The sequence below is a fragment of the Typopeltis vanoorti genome, chromosome 13 (assembly GCF_054136105.1).
Source record: "Typopeltis vanoorti isolate ZY-2024b chromosome 13, IOZ_Tvanoo_1.0, whole genome shotgun sequence".
Taxonomy (NCBI): Eukaryota; Metazoa; Arthropoda; class Arachnida; order Uropygi; family Thelyphonidae; genus Typopeltis; species Typopeltis vanoorti.
In genome coordinates, this window is record NC_143561.1 from 113,720,031 (window position 1) to 113,743,401 (window position 23,371).

At 36.7% G+C, this 23,371-nt stretch overlaps 1 protein-coding gene across 4 annotated transcripts in view; it reads left to right on the forward strand.

Annotated features, from left to right (window-relative positions):
* The window catches only part of Uggt (UDP-glucose-glycoprotein glucosyltransferase), an 835,069-nt gene that overhangs the window by 268,817 nt on the left and 542,881 nt on the right, over positions 1 to 23,371 (forward strand). For all 4 annotated transcript variants that reach the window (XM_090403047.1, XM_090403050.1, XM_090403049.1 and 1 more), the window contains exon 15: positions 3,771 to 3,906. In XM_090403047.1, the coding sequence (XP_090259173.1) occupies positions 3,771 to 3,906 (136 nt within the window). The remainder of the gene's footprint in view (positions 1 to 3,770; positions 3,907 to 23,371) is intronic.

The following is a 23,371-nucleotide window of genomic DNA, read 5'->3' on the forward strand; positions in this document are numbered from 1 at the left end:
CTGGAGATGATATTCAACTAGAAATGCATAAGTTTGGAGGTATAAAAGTTTTGCAGTGGTTACTCTTTGTAATTCAGAGGGCTTGGTCAGGAGGTCGAATTCCTGATGGAGTCGAGCCCTCGTAGTACCCATCGATAAAAAAGGGAATAAAGCTGAATGTGAGAATGGCAGAGGAATTTCTTTAAAGTGTTCCAAGTAAGTAAGATTCTGGCAAGCATACTTGAAAAGAGGTTCAGAAAGATGGAAGAGAAACTTGGAAAAGAACAAGCTCAGTTCAGACCAAATCGAGGTTGTCAAGATCAGATTTTCACTTGAGAAATCATGAGAATATAAGAAGGATCTGTACTTAAGCTTTGTAGATCTGGAAAAGGCATGCTTGAAGGTGCCAGAAGAAAAACTTTTCAAAACACTATAATTATATGGGGTGAATGGAATATTATACAGAGCAATACATACTCTGTATTTAAGTTGTCAGTCGGCAGCTAGAGTTTGAGGAAATACAGGAAGATGTTTTAATGTAAAATCAGGGGTAAGACAAGGATGCACATTATCACCACTCTTATCCATCATCTATATGGACCCCATTATGAAAGAAAGTGACATTAGGTCTGATATTAGAATTAGAGATGTCAAACTTAACTCCTAAACACATCTGGTTCAAGCCTGTAGGATTCTCTAACTAAATTAATAACAACTGTAACAAATATGGTGTGAAAATCAGCAATAAAATAACCAAACCTATGAAAATAGTCAGGAGCATAGAAAACTTCAGCTGCATTCTCAATGGAGATCCTATAGAACAAGTAAAATATTTGAGCTATTTAGGCACGGTTTTTAGTCAAGATGGCAGGTTAAATCTGGAAATAGATAATAGAATAAGCAAAGCTGGCATGGTAGGTAGCCAGCTGATTAAATTTATATGGAATAAGAGAGAGAGATTAGCCAAAACACCAAACTAGCAGTATACAAAACAGTTCTTAAACCAGTTTTAAGTTATGGATCTGAGAGTTGGGTAGAAATAAAGCACTTGATCAGAGACTAGAGACCACAGATATGATGGTTCTAAAAAAATTTAAGGAGTGACTGATGGCATCAATTGAAGAATCATATTAAAAAATGAAAATATTAGAAATGAACTTGACATTATTAGCATTCAAGAATATGTCAGCAGAGCTAATCTAAGGTAGTATGGCGACTTAAATAGAATGGGTGAAGAAAAGTTATCAAAACAGGTTTTGTATGCCAAGATGGCAGGAAAGAGACCCAGAGGAAGATCAAGGTCTGAGTGGATGATTCAGTTAGAAGTGCCTTAGAACCACGAAATGTTCGATATGATAATATTAGAGTTCTTATAAGTAATAGACTAATTTGGAGGAAAGTTGTTGATGGAGGATTAATAATTATGTAGTGCTGTCATAGTAATCCCTGTTAGGGGTAAATATCAGGAGATTGATGATGATATTTGTGAACTACTAAACATTTAATTAAGAGCATTTTGTAAATTGAAAAATGGCAAGTGGAAAAAATACAAACACATATGAATTTTTATGATGATTCTAAGGAAGATGACATGATTGTTTGTTTCTTAGATATTTAGACTGTAAAAATGAAGTTGAGATAATTGAACAGGAATGTCAGTGATTATCAGAAATTTGAGAATATTGAAGGCATCAAATGAATGCATTAGTGTTACAAGGAAATTTTGAATCACAGCAAATCATAATGAGGAAATTCTGAGTTTGGTATTCTCTGTGTGCGATGTGAATTTTGAAAAATCACATTAAAGTGTTGTTTGAATAGTGAGGTGTAGATAGTTGTTGAGACTGCTCATTGAGAATCTGAGAGAAAGAAGTTGATTTAGATGTATGTGAATGGTAATGAATGTCATTTATATTTGTGTTATGGCCACAGATATTGTTGCTGTGGCATATGTAGAAATGTGTGTTTATAACTTTTGATAGGATATTATTTTTTTCTTTGTTTTTGCTATTGTTCTTTTGAGTGTCTTTCTTGGTTGCTGATCTCAGAAGGTGAATTACAGAGCAGAAGCATATGAAGCAAATGACTTGAGAACTCTTCCACATGGTTACCAGTCTCTTGTCCATAAGCATCTTCAGCAGTACCCCTATATACTACTCACTTTACTCACACTTTCTCTAGGCATGATCTGGCAGAATAAGTAATAACAGGATTATTTGCTAGCTGGCCTTGAAGCCTCCTGACATTACCATAAATTTCAGTCCTGTACCATTTGGCTTGTGAGAACACTTTACTGTTGTAGAGAATGGAGAAGGCAGACCCATAGAGGATCACTCATAGTGTATGTAAGAAGTGCATTTGTGTAAGCGTGGACAAACTGGAAACCAAACATGGCAGCAGCCAAGTGATTGTATTTCACTGGCTGAGGAAGTCATCTACCTGGAATTGTAATATCTTACATAAATATAGTAGTAATGGTGGTGGTAATGGTAGTAGTACATATATTGAAATTGTGCTTTAGTTTTCATTAATGATTGGATTTAGTTTGATGTGGGGAAGCATAGATCAAATGTGTAAAATAAATTTTTGGATATTTTACCCCATAATAAATTTAGTTTAATCCTTTATCCAAGTGTGAACAAACAAAGTTTGTGCCTGAAAGCATCTTCAGGACTGGGGTAAGGTGGTACAACATCAGGGTAACTCATTGCAAAGGTGAAGCAAGCTACCAAAACTCCTGTCTCAGTATCTCCTATAATGCAAAACACATCTCCTTGCGGATATGTCTAATGTTATGCATTAAGGGAAGGGCCACTACCCAGACTAGTTTCCACCTTTATTGAGGTCTCTTCAGTGGGAGCCAGGCCCAAGTTGAGATTGAGATACCAGGCAGAAGCATTAGCAGGTCATCTCTACTTATAGGAGTTGCCAAAATGGTGTGCCACCCTTTTTTTAATAAATTACTCTGGATTTAGAGAAAGATGTTGAAAGTTTATTTTTCACTTGGTTAGAGTATAATAAATTTAGTTTAATCCTTTATCCAAGTGTGAGCAAACAAAGTTTGCGCCTGAAAGTATCTTCAGGACTGGGGTAAAGTGGTACAACACCAGGGCAACTCGTTGCAAAGGTGGAGCAGGCCATTTGGCAACTCCTATAGGTAGAGATGACCTGCTAATGCTTCTGCCTGGTATCTCAACTTGGGCCTGGCTCCCACTGAAGAGACCTCAATAAAGGTCGAAACTAGTCTGGGTAGTGGCCCTTCCCTTAATGCATAACATTAGACATATCTGCAAGGAGATGTGTTTTGCATTATAGGAGATACTGAGACAGGAGTGTTGGTAACTTGCTCCACCTTTGCAACGAGTTGCCTGGTGTTGTACCACCTTACCCCAGTCCTGAAGATACTTTCAGGCGCAAACTTTGTTTGCTCACACTTGGATAAAGGATTAAGCTAAATTTATTATACTCTAAACAAGTGAAAAATAAACTTTCAAGATACTTTACCCCACTGGTAGATACTGAGAATTTAATAACTTACTATGATTTCAGCATTTTTTTATGAAATCAGAATATCTCCAAAGCAGGAGAAAAGCTATAGTTAGTGAATTGTCAAATCTTGGGATTAGTTGCTGCTTACATTGTGATTGTTGGCAGGTATGCATATAATTAATCTTCCCTTGTTTGATTAAATGCAATTTATTTTGTATTTTATGAATTTATATAATAAGTAATTTGCATTTTAAATATTTTTTAATATATATATTTCATCTTAAACTATTTATTTATTGTAGAATAGGACTGATTTTTGCAGTGAATCATAACAGTTCTGTTGATGGCTTTCATGATCCTGGAGTAGCTATGCTAGAAGCTTTTAATTTCATTTCCCAGGATAAAAATGCGTATGAAGGATTATCATTTTTTACTGATGTAAGTATTTAAATGGTTTAAAAGAATTAAATACAATGAAAATAGCTTAGAGCCAGCAGAGCCGGCTCTAAGCTATTTTCCCCAGGTAGGCTGAAAACTAATGTATGTTTCTAAATAAAACCAGAAATGCTTAAGTTAAACTATTATAATTACAGCTATTTTGCCTGCTTCAGTTTAGGAGTACCCCTGTTTAAATGTCATTGGCTATTTACTCATGGATTCTTAGGGCATTATGAGTGTAGATGTACTAAAAAGTATATGTAGCCTAAGGAATAGAAAATTGCACATACCTTTTTCTGGGTGTTGTGGCTTTTCCTCACTCTGCGATGTCGAAAACTGCAGAGTGTGTGTGTGGGGGGGGGGTAGGCAGTTTGGTAGAATAAGTTAGAAAAACCCGTTTTTTTTTTCGTAATATATAGAAACATATACTTTTATATAGGGTGGGGGAAAAAAGTGAAAGGGTTAATTTTTTAAAATAGGGAGGGGGAAGGGGAAAGGTGGTTGACGGGGTGTGGACCGTTTCGACTATTCGTGGTCGTCATCTGAACACATTGGGAAAGTGGAAGCTATGTCAGGTCGGGTGGGTGCTTCTGCTTTATAGGTGTTTGTATTGTCTCCTATTGGTCGGGGTTGTGACCTCAATTTTATGTTGTGAAGCTTCCAAACCTCGGAGATTATGTAGGGCCTGTGTACGTTGATAGAGTTCGCGTCACACTTTATAGCTATTGTTTTCTTAAGTTAAATTTTATATGCACTGTCTTCACTGTCCTCAGTCTACTTGATTATTCATTTTTATTCTAAATTTTTATTTTATTTTTTTTTCCAGTCTTGAACTCGGATGTTGAAAGTGTTTTGAAAAATGCTGGTCTTGACTTTTGTCCCAGTCTTTTTTTATCAGTCAGTGTTAAAGTTATGTCCATATGGGGATTCTTTGGAAGACCAAAATTGGAGAGAAGTCTGGACAATGGACAGATTTCATGATGGTCAAGGAAATTTCTGACCAAACTTGGAAATATCTTGGACACTGGTGAACAGTAGGTAGTATAGTATTATCATGATGATGATGCTAGATTATAATATGTTATGATGCATCCTCTTGTCTACTTTCAAGTTAGGTATTTTTTTGTTTATAAGTCTGATTTAGCTTTTTCGGTCTCATAATACTTGTTGATAGTCTTTTATGGATATAAAAAAATCTGTCGGCTAATGCATTCACTATCCCAAAGATGCTCACTAAAAAGCTCTGCATCTGACTTGGAAAGTTTTTTTTTAATGCAAAAAATGGTTTATTATTCTAGTTTTGGAATTGCTGCTTTAGTTTCTGGATTGTAGTGATATACCCTGGTCTCACCACCACCAATAATAAAACTCTTGAAAATGAAGAGAGCTGTGCCTGTTTGTCTTTCAAAAGATCTGGGCAAATCCTGATTCATGAAACCTTTCTCTCTCTCATCAGTTAAATAAACACTACTCAGAGCCATTTGCAACAAATGAATACTGTGACTTTCTGTTCTGAATTGGATATTATACTTAGAAAACTCATACCAGTTCTTTGACACTCACTTGCACAGTCTTGACAAAACCAATTCTCCATCATTCTTTGATTTTCATAGTTGCATCTGATGATTTACTTAATATCTTGTCTGATCTAAAAGCATGTTTTCATTTTGCTAACTTGTCTTGTGACATGGTTGATTATCAGTAGTTTCCTACATTCCTATAGAATTTCTGTAGTTCTTTCTTTTGCTAAATGGAATAGTGATCCATTGTTGCATGTGAACATCAGTTGGACTGATCATTAAATTTAAAGAAATTGTACCAAGAAGCATGGTTGCAATAGTAGTGCTGTGAATCTGAAATCGAAATGATTCTTTTGGTGCTTTCTAGTAGTTTGTTAATGTATTCTAAATGGTCATTGTTCAAAACTTGCAAGAAAGCAACCATATTTATTATATCTTTTATATTAAAGAAGGTTTCAACATTTCACAGTTTACAGTAAAAAGCTGAGGGTAGCGTGTAACAACAGTTATGATTTCTTTAGACAAAAGGCATTACTTTTCTAGCCTGTCCATGTACATTTGTAACCTCAGACAAGCAATATACAGATCAGATATTCTGGTATAGTAGACTGATTATTCAAATAATTTGGAATAGATTTCTTTACATTGGGCATATGTTAAGAAAAGGATAAATGGAAAATGAAACTTTCTTTAATTTGATATTACTTTACTCTTGAAAGACATTTGTAGAAAGTGTTTATTAATTATTAAAGGGAAAATTTGTTTCTCTGCCTAGAGTCAGCCTTGCACAAGTTACTGATTTTGAAAGCTTGATAGCAGTTATTACTTCATAATTTGTTGCAGATTTTCACTAGTTGCAACATAGTTTCATTTTGATAAATTGTTTTCTTTCCCTTATGTAATTAATGTACCTATTCATTGATGAAATAAATAATGATTTTTTTTAAAAATATGTGCGAAGAATTATAACCCAACAATTGTACTAAGAACTGAGGAGTACTGCTGTGTTTTTCCTTAGAGTCTGATTTTGTAATACTTACTCTGTTAGCCAAGTTTTTGTCATATATGTTGATCCTTTCCACTTGCTTGCCCTGGCTGACATTGGCAGATACTGTATATAAGGTGCATCTAAAAATGATGCACCTTATAGGATGTATCTGCCAATGTAGGATGCACAATGTAGGATGACAAATATGTGGAGTAGCTGATAGTATAGGTAAACTTGAGATAAAAAGTAATATTGAAATTGTTGTCATTTTCATCTCAAGTTTACCTATACTATCAGCTACTCCACATATTTGTCATCCTACATTGGGACATTTGTCATATCAGGGTATATCACATCATGGTAATATTCTTTGTCGATGCAGTCTCCTGCTAGAGGTACTTTTTCATAGCTGTCTTTCTGTCATAATCACTGTTGAATTGTTGAGTTTTTAAAAATCTCTCCAAGTGGAGAAGATGGAAGTCACTGGGTGAGATCAAGGCTATAAGGTAACTGTTGGAAGACTTTTTATTTAAATTGTTTTAGCATTTTGTATATTTAAGCAGTAGTATAGGATTGTGCATTGTTGTGAATCAAAACGTCTTGAGCTGAGTAAGCTTCATCTTTTGCTTCGAATAGACCATTGCAATTTCTAGTCTCACAGTAAATATCTGCATTGCTCTGCAGATATTTACTGTGATAACAATAATAAAAACAGATATACATCCTCTGTCCAAGAAGAAACCGAACTTTTCGAAAATAGAAGAAACTACTGGCACCACCTGTTGTATCTTTTTGTTATTGAAAGTGACAACCTTCATTAGTTGTGTCAACTGTTTATGACATTTGGTTCATTAGAAGCCGAGTTATAGTGCCAAGAGGGAAATTTTGTTTTGATGAACAGTCAGAAAATGAGTTTCAAACAGAGAGCTGCGATTGACTTTTGTGTTGAACTTGTTAAAAGTTTGGACAGACTTATGTGTTCGTCGAACATGTTGTTTATTATTTTAACGGTATAACAGAACACAGAAACTAAGTAAATAATTAATTTATTAACTTGATGCTGATATTTCGCTGGTATTATAACCAGCATCTTCAGAGCACAAAAACACTGTTTGTCACAATACGCGAGACTAAAACAACATGGTGTACATTAACAAAATTGTAGCAGCAACACAAAGACTAGAGTCCTGATTTTGGCGCCCTCTATCTGAAAAAAAAAAAAAAAAAAAAAAAAAAAACGCTATCATATATTGCTAGAGTCCTAGAAAAGTGCTAGTTTTTCCTTAATATGACTGTCTCCCAGATCTTCGGCAAGTTAATACAGCCATATTTGTTGAGATTTGGGGTGTGTTTTAGGGCTTCTGTTGCCTCTAAGAACAATCTCTCTGATTTATATGGGTTTCTGTGTAGTACTTTTGTGTTTTTCCAGTTGATCCTGTGTGCAGGGGTATCCAGAGCATGGTCTGCTAGGCCCGACTTCCCATAATGATATTTCCGGACGTATCGTTTATGTTCGCTGATGCGGATATTCACAGTTCTTCCTGTTTGACCGTAGTAGGCTTGATTGCATGAGCAGGGTACTTGGTAGACTCCTGGATGTGATAAAGGAGGAATGCTGTCCTTGGGTGAGCGGATGAGGGTGGCTAATTTGCTACATGGTCTGAATGTAGTGCGTAGTTTATGTTTAATGAGAATTCTTGAGATCTTTTCGGATGTGCCTTTAATGTAAGGGATGGTGACTGTTTTGTTGTAGTTCTCTGTGGTGGATGGTGGGAGGGGTTTCTTAGGAGTGTTTAGTATTTTGTTTATTTTTTGTGGATTGTAGCCGTTGGCCAAGAAGGTGTGGCGTAAGTGAGTCAGTTCAGCAGTAAGAGCCTTGTCATTTGAACAGATTGCTCTCGCTCTATGGGTTAGCGTTTTTAAAATGCCATATTGTTGAGAAGGATGATGGTGTGATTGTTTGTGTAAGTATCTGCCTGTATGTGTGGGTTTTCTGAAAACTGAAAATGATAAGGAACCATCTGGGAGACGTGTAATGAGTGTATCCAGGAAGGGCAGACAGTTGTTGGCTTCCGGTTCCATAGTAAAGTGGATTTTTGGGTGTTGGCTATTTAAATGTGCTAGGAATGTTTTCAATGTCTCAGGGCCATGTGGCCAAATGGCAAGCACATCATCAACATAGCATAGCCAAAGTGTTGGTTTGAGAGTGGCTGTATTGATTGCTTGTTTTTCCAGGTGTTCTATGTAAAAGTTGGCTAGGGGGGGAGAAAGGGGGGAGCCCATGGCTGTCCCATCAATTTGTTTGTATATTTTCCCTTTCCATGTGAAATATCCTGCATGTATTGTGAATTTGAATAGTTCAAATATATCAGGGGGGAAGTGTGACTTCAGTAGATTGAGGGTTTCTATTAGTGGTACATTTGTGAATAGTGAAGTGATGTCAAAGCTTACTATTAAGTCTGAGCTTTTTAGGGTGAGGTGTTGTAAGATGCTTTTTAGGTGTGCTGAATTTTTGATAAAGGAGGGAGAATTGTTAGTGAGAGTGGCTAGTAGCTTCGCTAAATGTCTAGCCAGTTTGTATGTGGGACTATTTATACTGTCCACAATTGGGCGTAGGGGTGTGCCTGGTTTGTGAATTTTTGGTGATCCATAGATCCTCGGTGTTCTAACATGGAAGGGTTTGAGTTTGTTAACTGTGTCTTTGGGCCAGGAAGTGACTTTTTTTAATAATTTTCGTGCCTTATTCTTTTGTGTGTTGGTGGGATTGCGATCTATAATTTTGTATGTTGACTGATCTTGTAATAGTGTGTGCATTTTGTTTTCATATTCAGTTGTGTCCATCACCACGGTTGCATTTCCTTTGTCTGCTTTTGTTATGGTAATCTGGCTGTTGTTGTGTAGCTCTTTTATAGCCATGAATTCCTTATGTGGGATATTACTTTTTGGAGGCTTGGACTTGATTAGGATGTTGGCCACATCTAAAAACATACGTTTAGATGTGGCCAACATCCTAATCAAGTCCAAGCCTCCAAAAAGTAATATCCCACATAAGGAATTCATGGCTATAAAAGAGCTACACAACAACAGCCAGATTACCATAACAAAAGCAGACAAAGGAAATGCAACCGTGGTGATGGACACAACTGAATATGAAAACAAAATGCACACACTATTACAAGATCAGTCAACATACAAAATTATAGATCGCAATCCCACCAACACACAAAAGAATAAGGCACGAAAATTATTAAAAAAAGTCACTTCCTGGCCCAAAGACACAGTTAACAAACTCAAACCCTTCCATGTTAGAACACCGAGGATCTATGGATCACCAAAAATTCACAAACCAGGCACACCCCTACGCCCAATTGTGGACAGTATAAATAGTCCCACATACAAACTGGCTAGACATTTAGCGAAGCTACTAGCCACTCTCACTAACAATTCTCCCTCCTTTATCAAAAATTCAGCACACCTAAAAAGCATCTTACAACACCTCACCCTAAAAAGCTCAGACTTAATAGTAAGCTTTGACATCACTTCACTATTCACAAATGTACCACTAATAGAAACCCTCAATCTACTGAAGTCACACTTCCCCCCTGATATATTTGAACTATTCAAATTCACAATACATGCAGGATATTTCACATGGAAAGGGAAAATATACAAACAAATTGATGGGACAGCCATGGGCTCCCCCCTTTCTCCCCCCCTAGCCAACTTTTACATAGAACACCTGGAAAAACAAGCAATCAATACAGCCACTCTCAAACCAACACTTTGGCTATGCTATGTTGATGATGTGCTTGCCATTTGGCCACATGGCCCTGAGACATTGAAAACATTCCTAGCACATTTAAATAGCCAACACCCAAAAATCCACTTTACTATGGAACCGGAAGCCAACAACTGTCTGCCCTTCCTGGATACACTCATTACACGTCTCCCAGATGGTTCCTTATCATTTTCAGTTTTCAGAAAACCCACACATACAGGCAGATACTTACACAAACAATCACACCATCATCCTTCTCAACAATATGGCATTTTAAAAACGCTAACCCATAGAGCGAGAGCAATCTGTTCAAATGACAAGGCTCTTACTGCTGAACTGACTCACTTACGCCACACCTTCTTGGCCAACGGCTACAATCCACAAAAAATAAACAAAATACTAAACACTCCTAAGAAACCCCTCCCACCATCCACCACAGAGAACTACAACAAAACAGTCACCATCCCTTACATTAAAGGCACATCCGAAAAGATCTCAAGAATTCTCATTAAACATAAACTACGCACTACATTCAGACCATGTAGCAAATTAGCCACCCTCATCCGCTCACCCAAGGACAGCATTCCTCCTTTATCACATCCAGGAGTCTACCAAGTACCCTGCTCATGCAATCAAGCCTACTACGGTCAAACAGGAAGAACTGTGAATATCCGCATCAGCGAACATAAACGATACGTCCGGAAATATCATTATGGGAAGTCGGGCCTAGCAGACCATGCTCTGGATACCCCTGCACACAGGATCAACTGGAAAAACACAAAAGTACTACACAGAAACCCATATAAATCAGAGAGATTGTTCTTAGAGGCAACAGAAGCCCTAAAACACACCCCAAATCTCAACAAATATGGCTGTATTAACTTGCCGAAGATCTGGGAGACAGTCATATTAAGGAAAAACTAGCACTTTTCTAGGACTCTAGCAATATATGATAGCGTTTTTTTTTTTTTTTTTTTTTTTTTTTTTTCAGATAGAGGGCGCCAAAATCAGGACTCTAGTCTTTGTGTTGCTGCTACAATTTTGTTAATGTACACCATGTTGTTTTAGTCTCGCGTATTGTGACAAACAGTGTTTTTGTGCTCTGAAGATGCTGGTTATAATACCAGCGAAATATCAGCATCAAGTTAATAAATTAATTATTTACTTAGTTTCTGTGTTCTATTATACCGTTAAAATAATAAACAACTTGTTAAAAGTTTTACCGAAATGCATCAAATGTTTCAAAAAGCATACGGTGATGAGGTGATTTCATCAAAGAAAACCTGAAATCGTCCATGAGATTGATTGAAGATGAATTGGGGATTCCAAAATCAACTGCACAACATTTTTACCGAGAGTTTGGGCCTTCGTAAATTGAATTCGCGATTTGTTCCCCACGAGTTGACTGACGACCTAAAAATGTATTGAATTAAACATTGCAAGGACCTCATTAAAACCGCTCGTAAGGACTCAAACTTCCTTGAAATGATCATTACTGGTGATGAAATGTGGTGTTTTGAGTATAAGCCCGAAACAAAGTGCCAGAGTGCTGAGTGGAGACCACCAGAAGAGGGGCATCTGAAAAAAAGTCGCTTGGAGAAGTCAAAAGTAAAGACAACGCTGATTTGTTTCTGTGATTCCAAGGGCATTGACATCCACAAAGACATCCACAAAGAATTCATTCTGTCTGGCCAAATGGTCAATGGTGAGTTTTATCTTGAAGTTTTGAAGTGAGTGATAGCAAGAATTTGTCGCGTACAGCATGAATATTGTGATGCAGGCAGCTGGTCACTTTTGCACAATAATGCACCATCTCATCGTTCGAACATTGTAAGACAGTTTTTGAGCAAAAAGCTAGTTTTTGTGTTGGATCACTCACCGTATTCACCCGATTTAGCACCCTGTGACTTCTTTCTCTTCCCCCAACTTCATTGGCCGATGAAAGGAAAGCGATACGACACCATTGAAAATGTTCAAGCAGCAGTAACCACGACCCTCAACAGTATCCCAGAAACTGATATAAAAAAACTCATTTAACTAATTAATTGATTGTGCCAAACGCTGTATCGAAGCTGAGGGAGAGTATATTGATTGAAATAAATTATTTGAATAATTATAATTGGCCTGTGTTTTATTTTCTATCAAAAGTTCGGTTTCTTTTTGGAGAGGATGTATATCTGCTTTTATTATTGTTCCTAGAGGCATAAAGTCAATGACAAAACATTACATCTTTCCCAAAATGTGCATGTGATCATTCTTGAGGAAAGTGTCTGCATAAATTTCTTGCCTTTCACTATGATGCCATTGCATTGATTATGCTTTGTTACCTGAGAAAGCCAATTATCATCTATCACAATGTTCAAAAAATTCTTTGCCTTCTTATGATGCCCTTCCAAAATAAGTTCAGTGTTCCCGCCATGCATTTGTTTTGTAGTCATCAGTGAGCATTATTGCCATCCATCTTGCATTATTTGCAATACTGTAAGTGTTCTGAGACAGTTTTATGTAGCAAAGAATGAAAAATGTGTACTCAATTTACAAGCGGCAAATGTTCTGATTTTTCATACTGTAAGTGTTCTGAGACAGTTTTATGTAGCAAAGAATGAAAAATGTGTATTCAGTTTACAAGTGGCAAGTCTTCTGTTTTTTTCATATCCTCTCATTTACCTGGTCAAGCATATTATTATTACCACCCCAAGACCTCATGAAGTCAAAGACTCATCTGGGATGTCTTTTTATCACACACACAACTCATCATACTGTGTTTTAAACACATTCAAACTTTTTGCAGACACCACATTCTCAGGCAAGGCATTCCAATTATTCACAACTCTGCATGAAAAAAACCTGCCTCTCACTCCCCTACTCACATCCTTTTTATGCAGTTTCCAGGGATGACCTCTGGTTCTCCCCTGATCTCCCACTATTCTCTGTAAAACTGTCTAGCATTGATCCTATAACAACCCCTTACCAACTTGTAGGTCTCTATCATATCTCCCCTCTTCCTCCTGTCCACCAGACTCTGCAAATTACATCTTCTCAATCTTTCCTCATACTCGACATTCCAGAGGTCAAAAACTACCTTAGTCAGTCTCCTTTGCACCCTTTCCAACATCTCTTCTTTTTTTCAGAAACCCGGTGACCAAATCTGGGCACAATAGTCCATGTGTGGCCTAATCAAAGCCTTATAACAACGGAACAAGAATCTCCCTACTTCTACACGTCAGTGTCCTCTGCATAATTCCCAGAAGCGTTTGTGTTGTCTTCACAATTTTTGGCGATGTGTCCCCTAAATTTTAGATCCTTATCCACTATCACCCCCAGATCTCTTATTTCCTCTACCTCCAACAATATATTCTCACCAAGCATAAATTCTGCATCCCATCTTTGTTTTCCAAATTTTAAAACCTTACATTTTGCAACATTGAACTCACATCCCCATTTCCGTGCCCAATCACTCAATCTATTCAAGTCTTCCTGTAAGGCCACAACATCTTCACTACACTTCATGGTACGTCCCAACTTTGCATCACCTGCAAACAACTGAATATTTCCATCCAAATCTTCACCTATATCATTAATATACAAGTTAAACAGCAATGGATCTAAAACAGACCCTGAGGCACTCCACTGGTGACTTTCCTTTTCCCGGATATCGCTCCCCCATACATAACTTATTGATACCTATCAGATAGCCAGTCTCCAATCCAATGCACCAATCTAATATCCAACCCCATCTGCTCTAGTTTGACTGTCAACCTATCATGAGGTACTCTATCAAAAGCCTTTGCGAAATCCAAGTATATTACTGTGTATCCTTTTCCTCTGTCCAAGGAAGCAGTCACTTTATTGTAATAAGTCAGTAGATTACTAAAACATGACCTCCCTTTAGCAAATCCATGCTATCCATCAAAGATAATACCATTGTTATCAACCCAACTCTGGATCCTAGTTCTCACAAGCTTCTCCAACACCTGACACACAGAACAGATAGGCCTATAGTTTGCTTGAGTTCGATCACCTCCTTTATGAAGTGGCACAGTCTTGCCCTCCTTCCACTCCTTAGGAACTTGACCTAAGGAGTGGAAGGAGGGCAAGATTATTAACAGTGATTAAGAGTAGGTGGCCAGTTTGGTCTTCCTCATGCACATTCATCCTCTTTTCATTGAACATACCACACCATCTTCTCTCCATTTCCTGACTTACAGCATTTTCTTCATTCACTTCATAAACTTGATAAATTTCAGTAAAGTAAACATTTTTAGCACTGAAAATTTTTCTTGCTATCTTCGTTCTTTCACTCTTTCTCAGAGCAAAAGAAGGAAGATACCACAGGAAATACCATTGCTTTTACAATTCTGATTTTTATTGCAAGGCTAATATCTTTATCCTTAAAGATCTTGCTTAAATTTGTCATTGCTTTCTTTCTGAGTAATAATCTTCTAACTTCTTCAGTACAATACCCATCTTTATCAATTCGGGATCCTAGGAGCACAAAATTGTTAACTGCTTCCATTTTCTCCCCATTTACTTCGAAATCGTTAAGTTCACATGTTGCCATAACTGTTGTCTTTTTGAGATTAAGTTTAAGGCCATATTTAGCACTTTCTTCTTTAACTTTCATAATAAGTTCCTCCAAATCTTCTTTGCATTCTCTAGCAAGGTGATATCATCTGCATACCTCAAATTATTAATATTTCTTCCTCCAATTTTAATTCCAACTGAAGACTCTTCTAAATTCTAAATAAAACCTGTACAGCGAATACATTCTTAAAATGTATTCGCTGTACAGGTTAGACAGGCACTGAGATAAAATACATCCTTGTCTGTCCCCTTTACCTATTGTGAAATACTGTTTCTCCAAGATCTGTTTGGACAGTAGCTTCTTGTTCATAATAAAGATTCCTCAGAAGGATAATGAAATGCTCTGGTATTCTCATTGTTCTTTCTACAGTTTAACATTCATGTGAAACTGTAGATCATGTGAAACACATTCTACAGTTTCACGTGATCTACGGAGTCAAAAGCCTTACGATAGTCAAGGAAACAAAGGTAGACGTTCCTTTGATATTCCAGTGCCCTTTCCATCATCCATCTCACATTGGCAATCTGATCTCTTGTTCCTCTGCTTTTTTGAAATTCTGCCTGTTCATCTGGTATCTCTCTCTTCATGAATGGTTCTAGTCTTTTCTGAATGACCTTAAGTAAGACTTTACTTGCATGAGAAATCAGTGCTTAGTTCTGTAATTTTCGCACTCCCTTGCATCGCTTTTCTTCAATAAAGGTATATAAACTGATTTTTTCCATTCCCTAGGCCATTTAGTTCTGATCCAAATTCACTGACATAGAGCTATTAAAATTTTAACTGCCTCTTCTCCCAGGGCTTTGAGCAGCCTTGTTACTGCCTGTTTTTTAATGTTTGTGGGTGATTAACAAATTAATGTAATTACATATTTTGACTTTTTAACATTATTTTTAATATTTAATTTTTTGTTTGAGATGCTATAAATTAATATAAAAAGACTATAAATTATATGATCAGTATTATACATATTATAATTTTAACTTACAAAACCAAGTGGCTTTTTATTTTAAAAGTTATAGTACCTCTGATCACCAATCAGATATTGGAGGAATTTTTGACATTCAGTCCTCATCTCCATAGATCAGTTCAGTGCTAGGTCAGGCACATTTCATGGGAAAGAGGGGTATTACAGGATTGATTTTGACTTCAATATCTGTATATAATATCTGTATGTTGTATTAAAGTATACATTCATCTTTTTTGATAAATAGATAATGGATTCTGAAAATAAGTATAAAGCTAGAATAAGTTTAGTGATTTTGTGGAACCTTCTGAAGAATGGGGTGTAAGATAATTTCAAATTCTGCAAAGAAATTTATTCAGATATCATATTAGTAATGATAGTTTATAATTCAAAGGAACAAATTATAGAATAATTATAGAACAAATACGAGGCTAATCTTCTTGAATGGCAGTCAGTCTCAAGTAGAGTAATGTGGGCAAATATGAGAATGGGGAACTGGACAATGAGACTTATTTGTGCCTATGGTCCCACAGAATGTTCTACTAAGGTAGAAGTGGAGGAATTTTTTGAGGCTTTAGAAAAAGCCACTGATACAATGAAAAATGAAAAGTTGGTCCTTGTTGGGGATCTAAATAGTAGAGTAGGAAATGACTGTGAGACATACAAAAATATTTTGGGAAAATTTGGAGAAAAGAGCAAAGCTAATAATAATGGCAAATATCTGTTGGATTTCTGCTCAGGACATGGACTGGTTATTACTAACACCATGTTCCAACATAAAAATGAGCACAAATTCACATGGAGAGAAGAGGCTAGGAATAAGAAAAGTCTCATTGACTATGTTATTGTTGATAGTGATGTTTTCTCCCTGGTGCAGGACACCAGAGTGTACAGAGGATTTGAAATTGGAAGCGATCACTATCTAGTCTTGAGCAAGATAAAATTGAATTTCATATTGAAAAGAATAACATGTTAGAAAGTTTTAAAGCGAATGAAAGTTGAGCAGCTCTCAGATGTGAACTGTAGACTAAAATACACAAAGATTATTGAAGAAAAAATGAAAGAGTTTGAGAACAGGAATCAAACCTTGGAGATTCAGTGGCACACTCTGAAGAAAACATTGATTAATTCTGCCAGAGAGGCATGTGGTGAGGTTGTCTGTAAGAATAAAAAAAATTAGAACTCCCTGGTGGACACAGGAAGTTAAAGAGGCAGTGAAGGAAAAGAAGAAAGCTTATCAAAAGTTCCTGTCAAATAAGTCAGCTTGTGCTCTTAGAGAATATAGAGACAAATGCAAGAATGTTAAACACTGTGTAAAACTAGCTAAACAAAAGTCATGGGAGGATTTTGGCAAGAATATAGAAAATAAATATCAAGAAGGTGGCAAAATATTCTGGAGGTTGTTGAAGAAGCTTAGGAATGGAGGAAAGTGTGCTGTAAAAGGAGTTAGAGATGATAAAGGTGACATGAAAACGGGAGAAAAAGGTATCCTTGAAGTATGGAGTAATTACTTTGAAAAACTTCTAAATGAAATAAGCAGTGATGACAGCACAATGGTTAAAAACACTGACCAGGCATGCAGTCAGGAATACATATCCATACTTGAAGTAGAAAAAGCCATCAAAGGCTTGAAATGTGGAAAGGCAGCAGGAGTAGATGATATTCGACCAGAAATGCTGAAGTATGGTGGTGTGAGAGTCTTACAGTGGCTGCACTGCATAGTTCAGAAGGCCTGGACAGAGGGACGAATTCCCGATGATTGGAGTAGAGCTCTCATAGTACCCATATATAAAAAGCGAAATAAAACTGCATGTGAGAATTACAGAGGTATTTCCCTACTGTGTGTTCCTGGCAAGATCTATGCAAGTATACTTGAGAAACAGTTGAGAAGAATTGTGGAAGAAAAGCTTGGTGAAGAACAAGCTGGATTCAGGCCAAATAGAAGCTGTCAGGATCAGATCATCACTTTACGACAAATAGTGGAGAAAGCATGGGAATATAACAAAGATCTGTATTTAAGTTTTGTCGATTTGGAAAAGGCATATGACAAGGTGCCAAGAGAGAAGCTGTTTAATACACTGCAGTTATATGATGTCAATGGGGCATTATATCAAGCAATACTTAGTCTTTATTTGAGTTGTAAGTCAGCAGTTAGAATTGAAGGAAGTACAGGAAGATGGTTTAATGTTAAATCTGGTGTGAGACAAGGATGTACATTATCCCCTCTGTTATTCATTATCTATATGGATCACATTAAGAAGGAAAGTGGTATTAAACATGATATCAAAATTGGAGATGTTAATGTCAGCTCTTTGCTTTATGCAGATGATGTTATACTTCTAAATAAATCTGCTACAAGTCTGCAAGATTCTCTGACTAAATTGAATAGCTGTTGTAATAGATATGGTATGAAGGTCAGCAATAAAAAGACAAAGACAATGAAAACAGGCAGAATCATTGAAAATGTTAACTGTGTTGTGAATGGAGAACCTGTGGAACAAGTAACACATTTCAGCTATTTAGGCACGATTTTTACTGAAGATGGTAAATTAAATATAGAGATAGACAACAGTATCAGCAAAGCTGGTATGGTGGGAAGTCAGTTGAATAAATTCATTTGGAATAAGAGAGAAATTAGTCGGATCACTAAATTAGCTGTATACAAGACAGTGTTCAACCAGTTTTAACTTATGGATCTGAGAGCTGGGTCAGAAGTAAAACACTTGACCAAAGACTAGATACCACAGATATGAGAGTCCTGAGAAAGATTATAGGCGTGAACAGATGGCATCAATGGCAATATCATATTAAAAACGAGGATATTAGGAAAGAACTTGACATTGTCAGCATCCAGGAATGCATCAGCAGAGCTAATCTCAGGTGGTATGGTCACTTAAACAGAATGGGCGAGGAAAGATTAGCAAAACGAGTGTTCTCTGCTAGGTTGGCAGGAAAACGACCCAGAGGAAGCCCAAGATATAGGTGGATTGATATGGTCCAAAGTGCCTTAGATGATAGAAATATAAGATCTGATAATGTTGTAGTCTTGACAAGTAACAGACTGATTTGGAGGAAAATTGTAGATAGGAAATTAATAACGATGTAAATTTTTCATGTAGTACTATCATATCCTGTACACCCCTTGAGGGTACATAGCAGGAATTTGATGATGATGAGGAACAAATTAATATTGCTACAATGCCTTATACTAGTGATGATGAACCTTTGACAGTATTTCAAGCTTTGATTAAAAATACACCTTGTGAAGTTTTATTAGATACAGGAGCATACAATTCTTTTATTTCTTGAGAGCACTTTTTAATACAATTAAAGCATTGATTCCTATTGATATAAGATTGAGACATCCAATGAAGTTGACAGGTATCTTTGAAACTAAAATTTCCACTTCTTAAAAAAAGATTTTTTTTTTTTTTTCATTCCTTATTTTCATTGGAAGGTTTCTCATCCATTGATTGTTCTTCTAATTCTTAAATAGGTTGATTTCCTAAGGGGATATCAATTTGTAATATCTTGGATGGCACTATTTCTCTTTGTGAGCTGGAATACATATTTGAATTGCGGGTGAAAGTGCTATTGCTTATGATGCTGCTGCTGCAAAATTTTTCAATGAGTTAAATGATTGAAAAAAGAGGCTACAAGGATGAACAAGTTTTTAATGTCATTGAAACAGGTTTGTTTTGGAAGAAGATGACTTCATGCACTTATTTATCAGAAAGAAAAAAAAAATTCCAACCAGAATATAAAATTTCACAAGGACATTTGTTTGACATGAGTGGTCTTCTGAAATTTTACATCCTGGAAATGCATCTGGTGAGTTTAGTGCTTTTGCATGTTTACCAAGCTAAAAATTCATATTCTTAGAGGCTATGGTAAACATGCTCTTCCTGTAATATAGTAATAAAATAAGAAAATATAGGTGATATGAAAAATGTTTGATGCATGGTATACAACTTATTTTGGTCCCACAGTTGAGCATTACTGCAAAGATAATGATATGGATTTTAAAAATTTATTGTTAATACACAATGCACAGGTCATTCCACTCTCTTTCTGACTTGCATGACAATGTTAAAATCTTTTTTCTACCACCCAACATAACATTTTTATTGCTGCCAATGGATTAGGGTGTCATTGCTATGTTTAAACCCTATTATTGGAGATAAACACTTTTTCTCAAGCTATAAAAGTAATGACAAGTGATGGGGCCATACTCTGACATATTTTTAGAAACATTTTAATATCAGAAATGCTGTTGTAAACCTTGGTGAATCATGGCTTGAAGTAAGAGCTTGCAATTTGAGAGTTGTGTGGCAGTACGTTTTACTGCATTGTAAGAATGATTTTTATTAGTTTAGAATCATGAATTAAAACTGTTTCTGAAGATGTTGCAAATTGGAAAAGATCTTGGATTTGAAACTTTGGATTCTGACAGTGTGTGTGCAACTGCACTAACTCGCATTCAAATGACCTAGATGTTGAAACTGTCATGGAGATGTGAAGAAGAGGAAGATAAATTATATAAAATCATTGCTGAAGCACCTACAAAAGAATTCTGATTAAATGAGCTTTTGACTTTTATTGGAAAAATAAACAGTGCTTATGAACTCTGATCCTAACATTGAATGAAGCATTAAAGTTGAGCAAGCATTGCAAAATGGTATTTGATGTTAAAGAAAAATGAAGGAAAAACCTGTATAAACTGCATTATTTAAATACAATTTTTTCAAATAAAACCTCATGTTCATTTGTCAACAGTAAACATCTTGACTATTTTTTCATTTTATTTTAATCCTTTTTAATTTTTCTGGTGCATTAATTAGTATTTCTGGTGGTGAGGTTGCAGTAAACAAATGATGCATCAATTCCCTCCCCCCTCTTAAATGATACTGTAATTGTCTATTTGGAACACATTACATTATAACACATGAAAATGTTTTAAATATGCAGTTTTGCATAACATGGCTCCCATAAAGAGGAATACAAAGATGGCGTCCAGGTCGCCATATTTGTTGAAAATCTTAACTTAAAAGACTTGATTCAGTGTACCGTTTGCGAATGTATGCATCGAGGAGAGCGGTTGGAGTCTGGTTAAACAACGATTACAGAGTGAATGTGTGCAAAAAGTGTAAAGAATGTGAGGATTTAAAGAGTGTTTCAGGTCATGTGAGTAATAACATTGTCGTAAATGAGAATCTAGATAACAGCGATATTAGAGATATGAATGAGGATATTTGCGAGGTAGTACCTGATAGCTGTGAGAGTGGCATTGTAAGAGAGAATGAAGTTAAGCATACAGAACGATTGAATGAATCATCGGAAAATAAAAATGATGACACTGACGCAGTGAGTGAAATAGCTCTATTATGCGGAGTGATACATGGAGTAAACCAGCAACTGGAACGTTGGCAAAAATCTTTAACAAGCGTACCGACTAATAATCGGCAAAAGTATGATAGAAAAAATAAGGGTATACTAGTGAGTGTAAACAAAATGAAAGAGCATGTGTTGTATGGAGATTCCCTAGTAAGAGGTGTGTTAGTTGAGAGTTTAACAAAATCGTACCAACTCGGTGCGACCATAAAGAATCTAAGCGAGTCAGTTAGAATGCAAAAACAGCGGGTGAAGGAACTGATAGTGGTAGCGGGTACAAATGATTTGAAAGGAAACAAAAAGGCTATGAGTGAGGATGTGAAGAAATTGCTTGAGGTAGCAAAAGAAAAGAGTGAGAGAGTTAGGATGGTGCGTCTGTTGCCACGGCATGCCAGTGAAGAGTATAGAAGGAGGGCCATAATTGCTAATGACTTTATGCGTGAATTATGTTTGATGATTGGTGTGGAATTTGTGGATGTGTGGAATGAGTTCGATGGGAAAAAGGATTTATATAAAATGGATAGATTACATTTGAATGGATTTCGTGTGCAGAGACTTGAAAAGGTGTTGTCGAATGTGGTGGAAGTGAATGTACCGAGCCAGGGAAACTAGAGTTATTAGGGGGGGGGGGGGAGTAGATATGCAGATTTTAGGGAGGCAGTTGAGTGTGTGTAATATGCCCAAGCGAGTAGGAAAGACCACAAATCAGAATGGGATAGTTAGTATAAGGCATCAAAATAGGGATGGGACAAATCGGCTTCTTCAGTTCATGTATACAAATGCCAGAAGTATTAGGAACAAGAAGGAAGAATTTTTGGCCTTGGTTGGCACTTCCAGACCACAGGTTATTGGCATTAGTGAAACATGGCTGACAGAAGATGACACAGCTAGTGGGATTGAATGTGAGGGGTATTGTGTGTTCAGGAGAGACAGGGAGAATAAAATGGGGGAGGAGTGTTATTGATTATAGCTGATGAGCTGCAGCCAAGGAAAATAGGAGTTGAACTGCAGGATAGAGAAAAGAGCACATTTGAGGCTATTTGGTGTGAGATTGAAACTAGCAGAACAAAATATACAGTTGGGCTGCTATAGACCAGGTGATGGAATAGATGGTGGAGATAGTATGCATAAGCAAATCGAAGAAATGAGTGGAAGGAGGGTAATTATTATGGGAGATTTCAACTATGGTAACATTGATTGGAAGGAGGAGAGGACACATAGGAGGAAGGAATTGGATTTTATGCAGTTATTAAGGGATAACTATCTGCGACAGCATGTAATGGAAAATACTTGGGATCAGAGAGTGCTTGACCTAGTAATTACATCATTTGGTTGTAACGAATATGACCACGTTGCAATCATTTGGTGAGAGCAATCATAGGGTCTTGACTTGGGAGGTGGCTAAAGGTGTGGAATTTACAATTAAGACAGGGTACATGTGGAATTATCGGGCTGGTAAGTATGACAAGCTTAGGAGATTGATTGGTACAGTGCCATGGCATGTAAAATTGCAAGGGCTAGAAGTTGACAGTGCATGGGAGGCAGTTAAGAAGTGTTTGCATGAAGCAATGGCTGACTGTATACCTAGAGTCTGAATAATAAATCAAGTAGGAGTTAAATGGATGAATAACACCATTAAGCTGGAGCTGCAAAAAAAAAGAAACAACTGTGGAGGGAATTTAAGGAGAAAGGTGACCGGCAGACACATGAACAGTATAAAGCGCAGGCCAGAAGGGTAACGAGTGTGGTAAGAAAAGCAAAAAAAGGATTACGAAAGAACATTGGCCATGCAAGCTAAAGACAATCCTAAACAGTTTTTTCGATATGTTGCAAGTAGAAGAAAAAATGTATATGGCAGAATGATTTTAAAGAATGCCGATGGTAGGGAGGTAACTGAATCAGTTGATATAGTTGAATTACTGAGCGAGCACTTTGCAAGAGTATATCATCCAGGTGGTGACATTGCAGAAATGAATGAACCAAAAGTTTATACGGGAATTGTGGTGAATGAAGTGGAGGTGAGTAGTCTATTACAAAACCTCGCTATCAGTACATCTTTGGGATTGGATGGTATACCAGCTCGTGTCGTACGTGAAGCGGCTAAAGAATTGTCAGTACCCTTGACCATTCTATTTAATCTGAGTCTCGGGTCTGGGTTAGTCCTGAGGGGGTGGAAAGAGGGGGGAAATAGTTCCACTGCATAAAGGAGGTTCCAAGACTGCTGTTGTAAATTACCTAC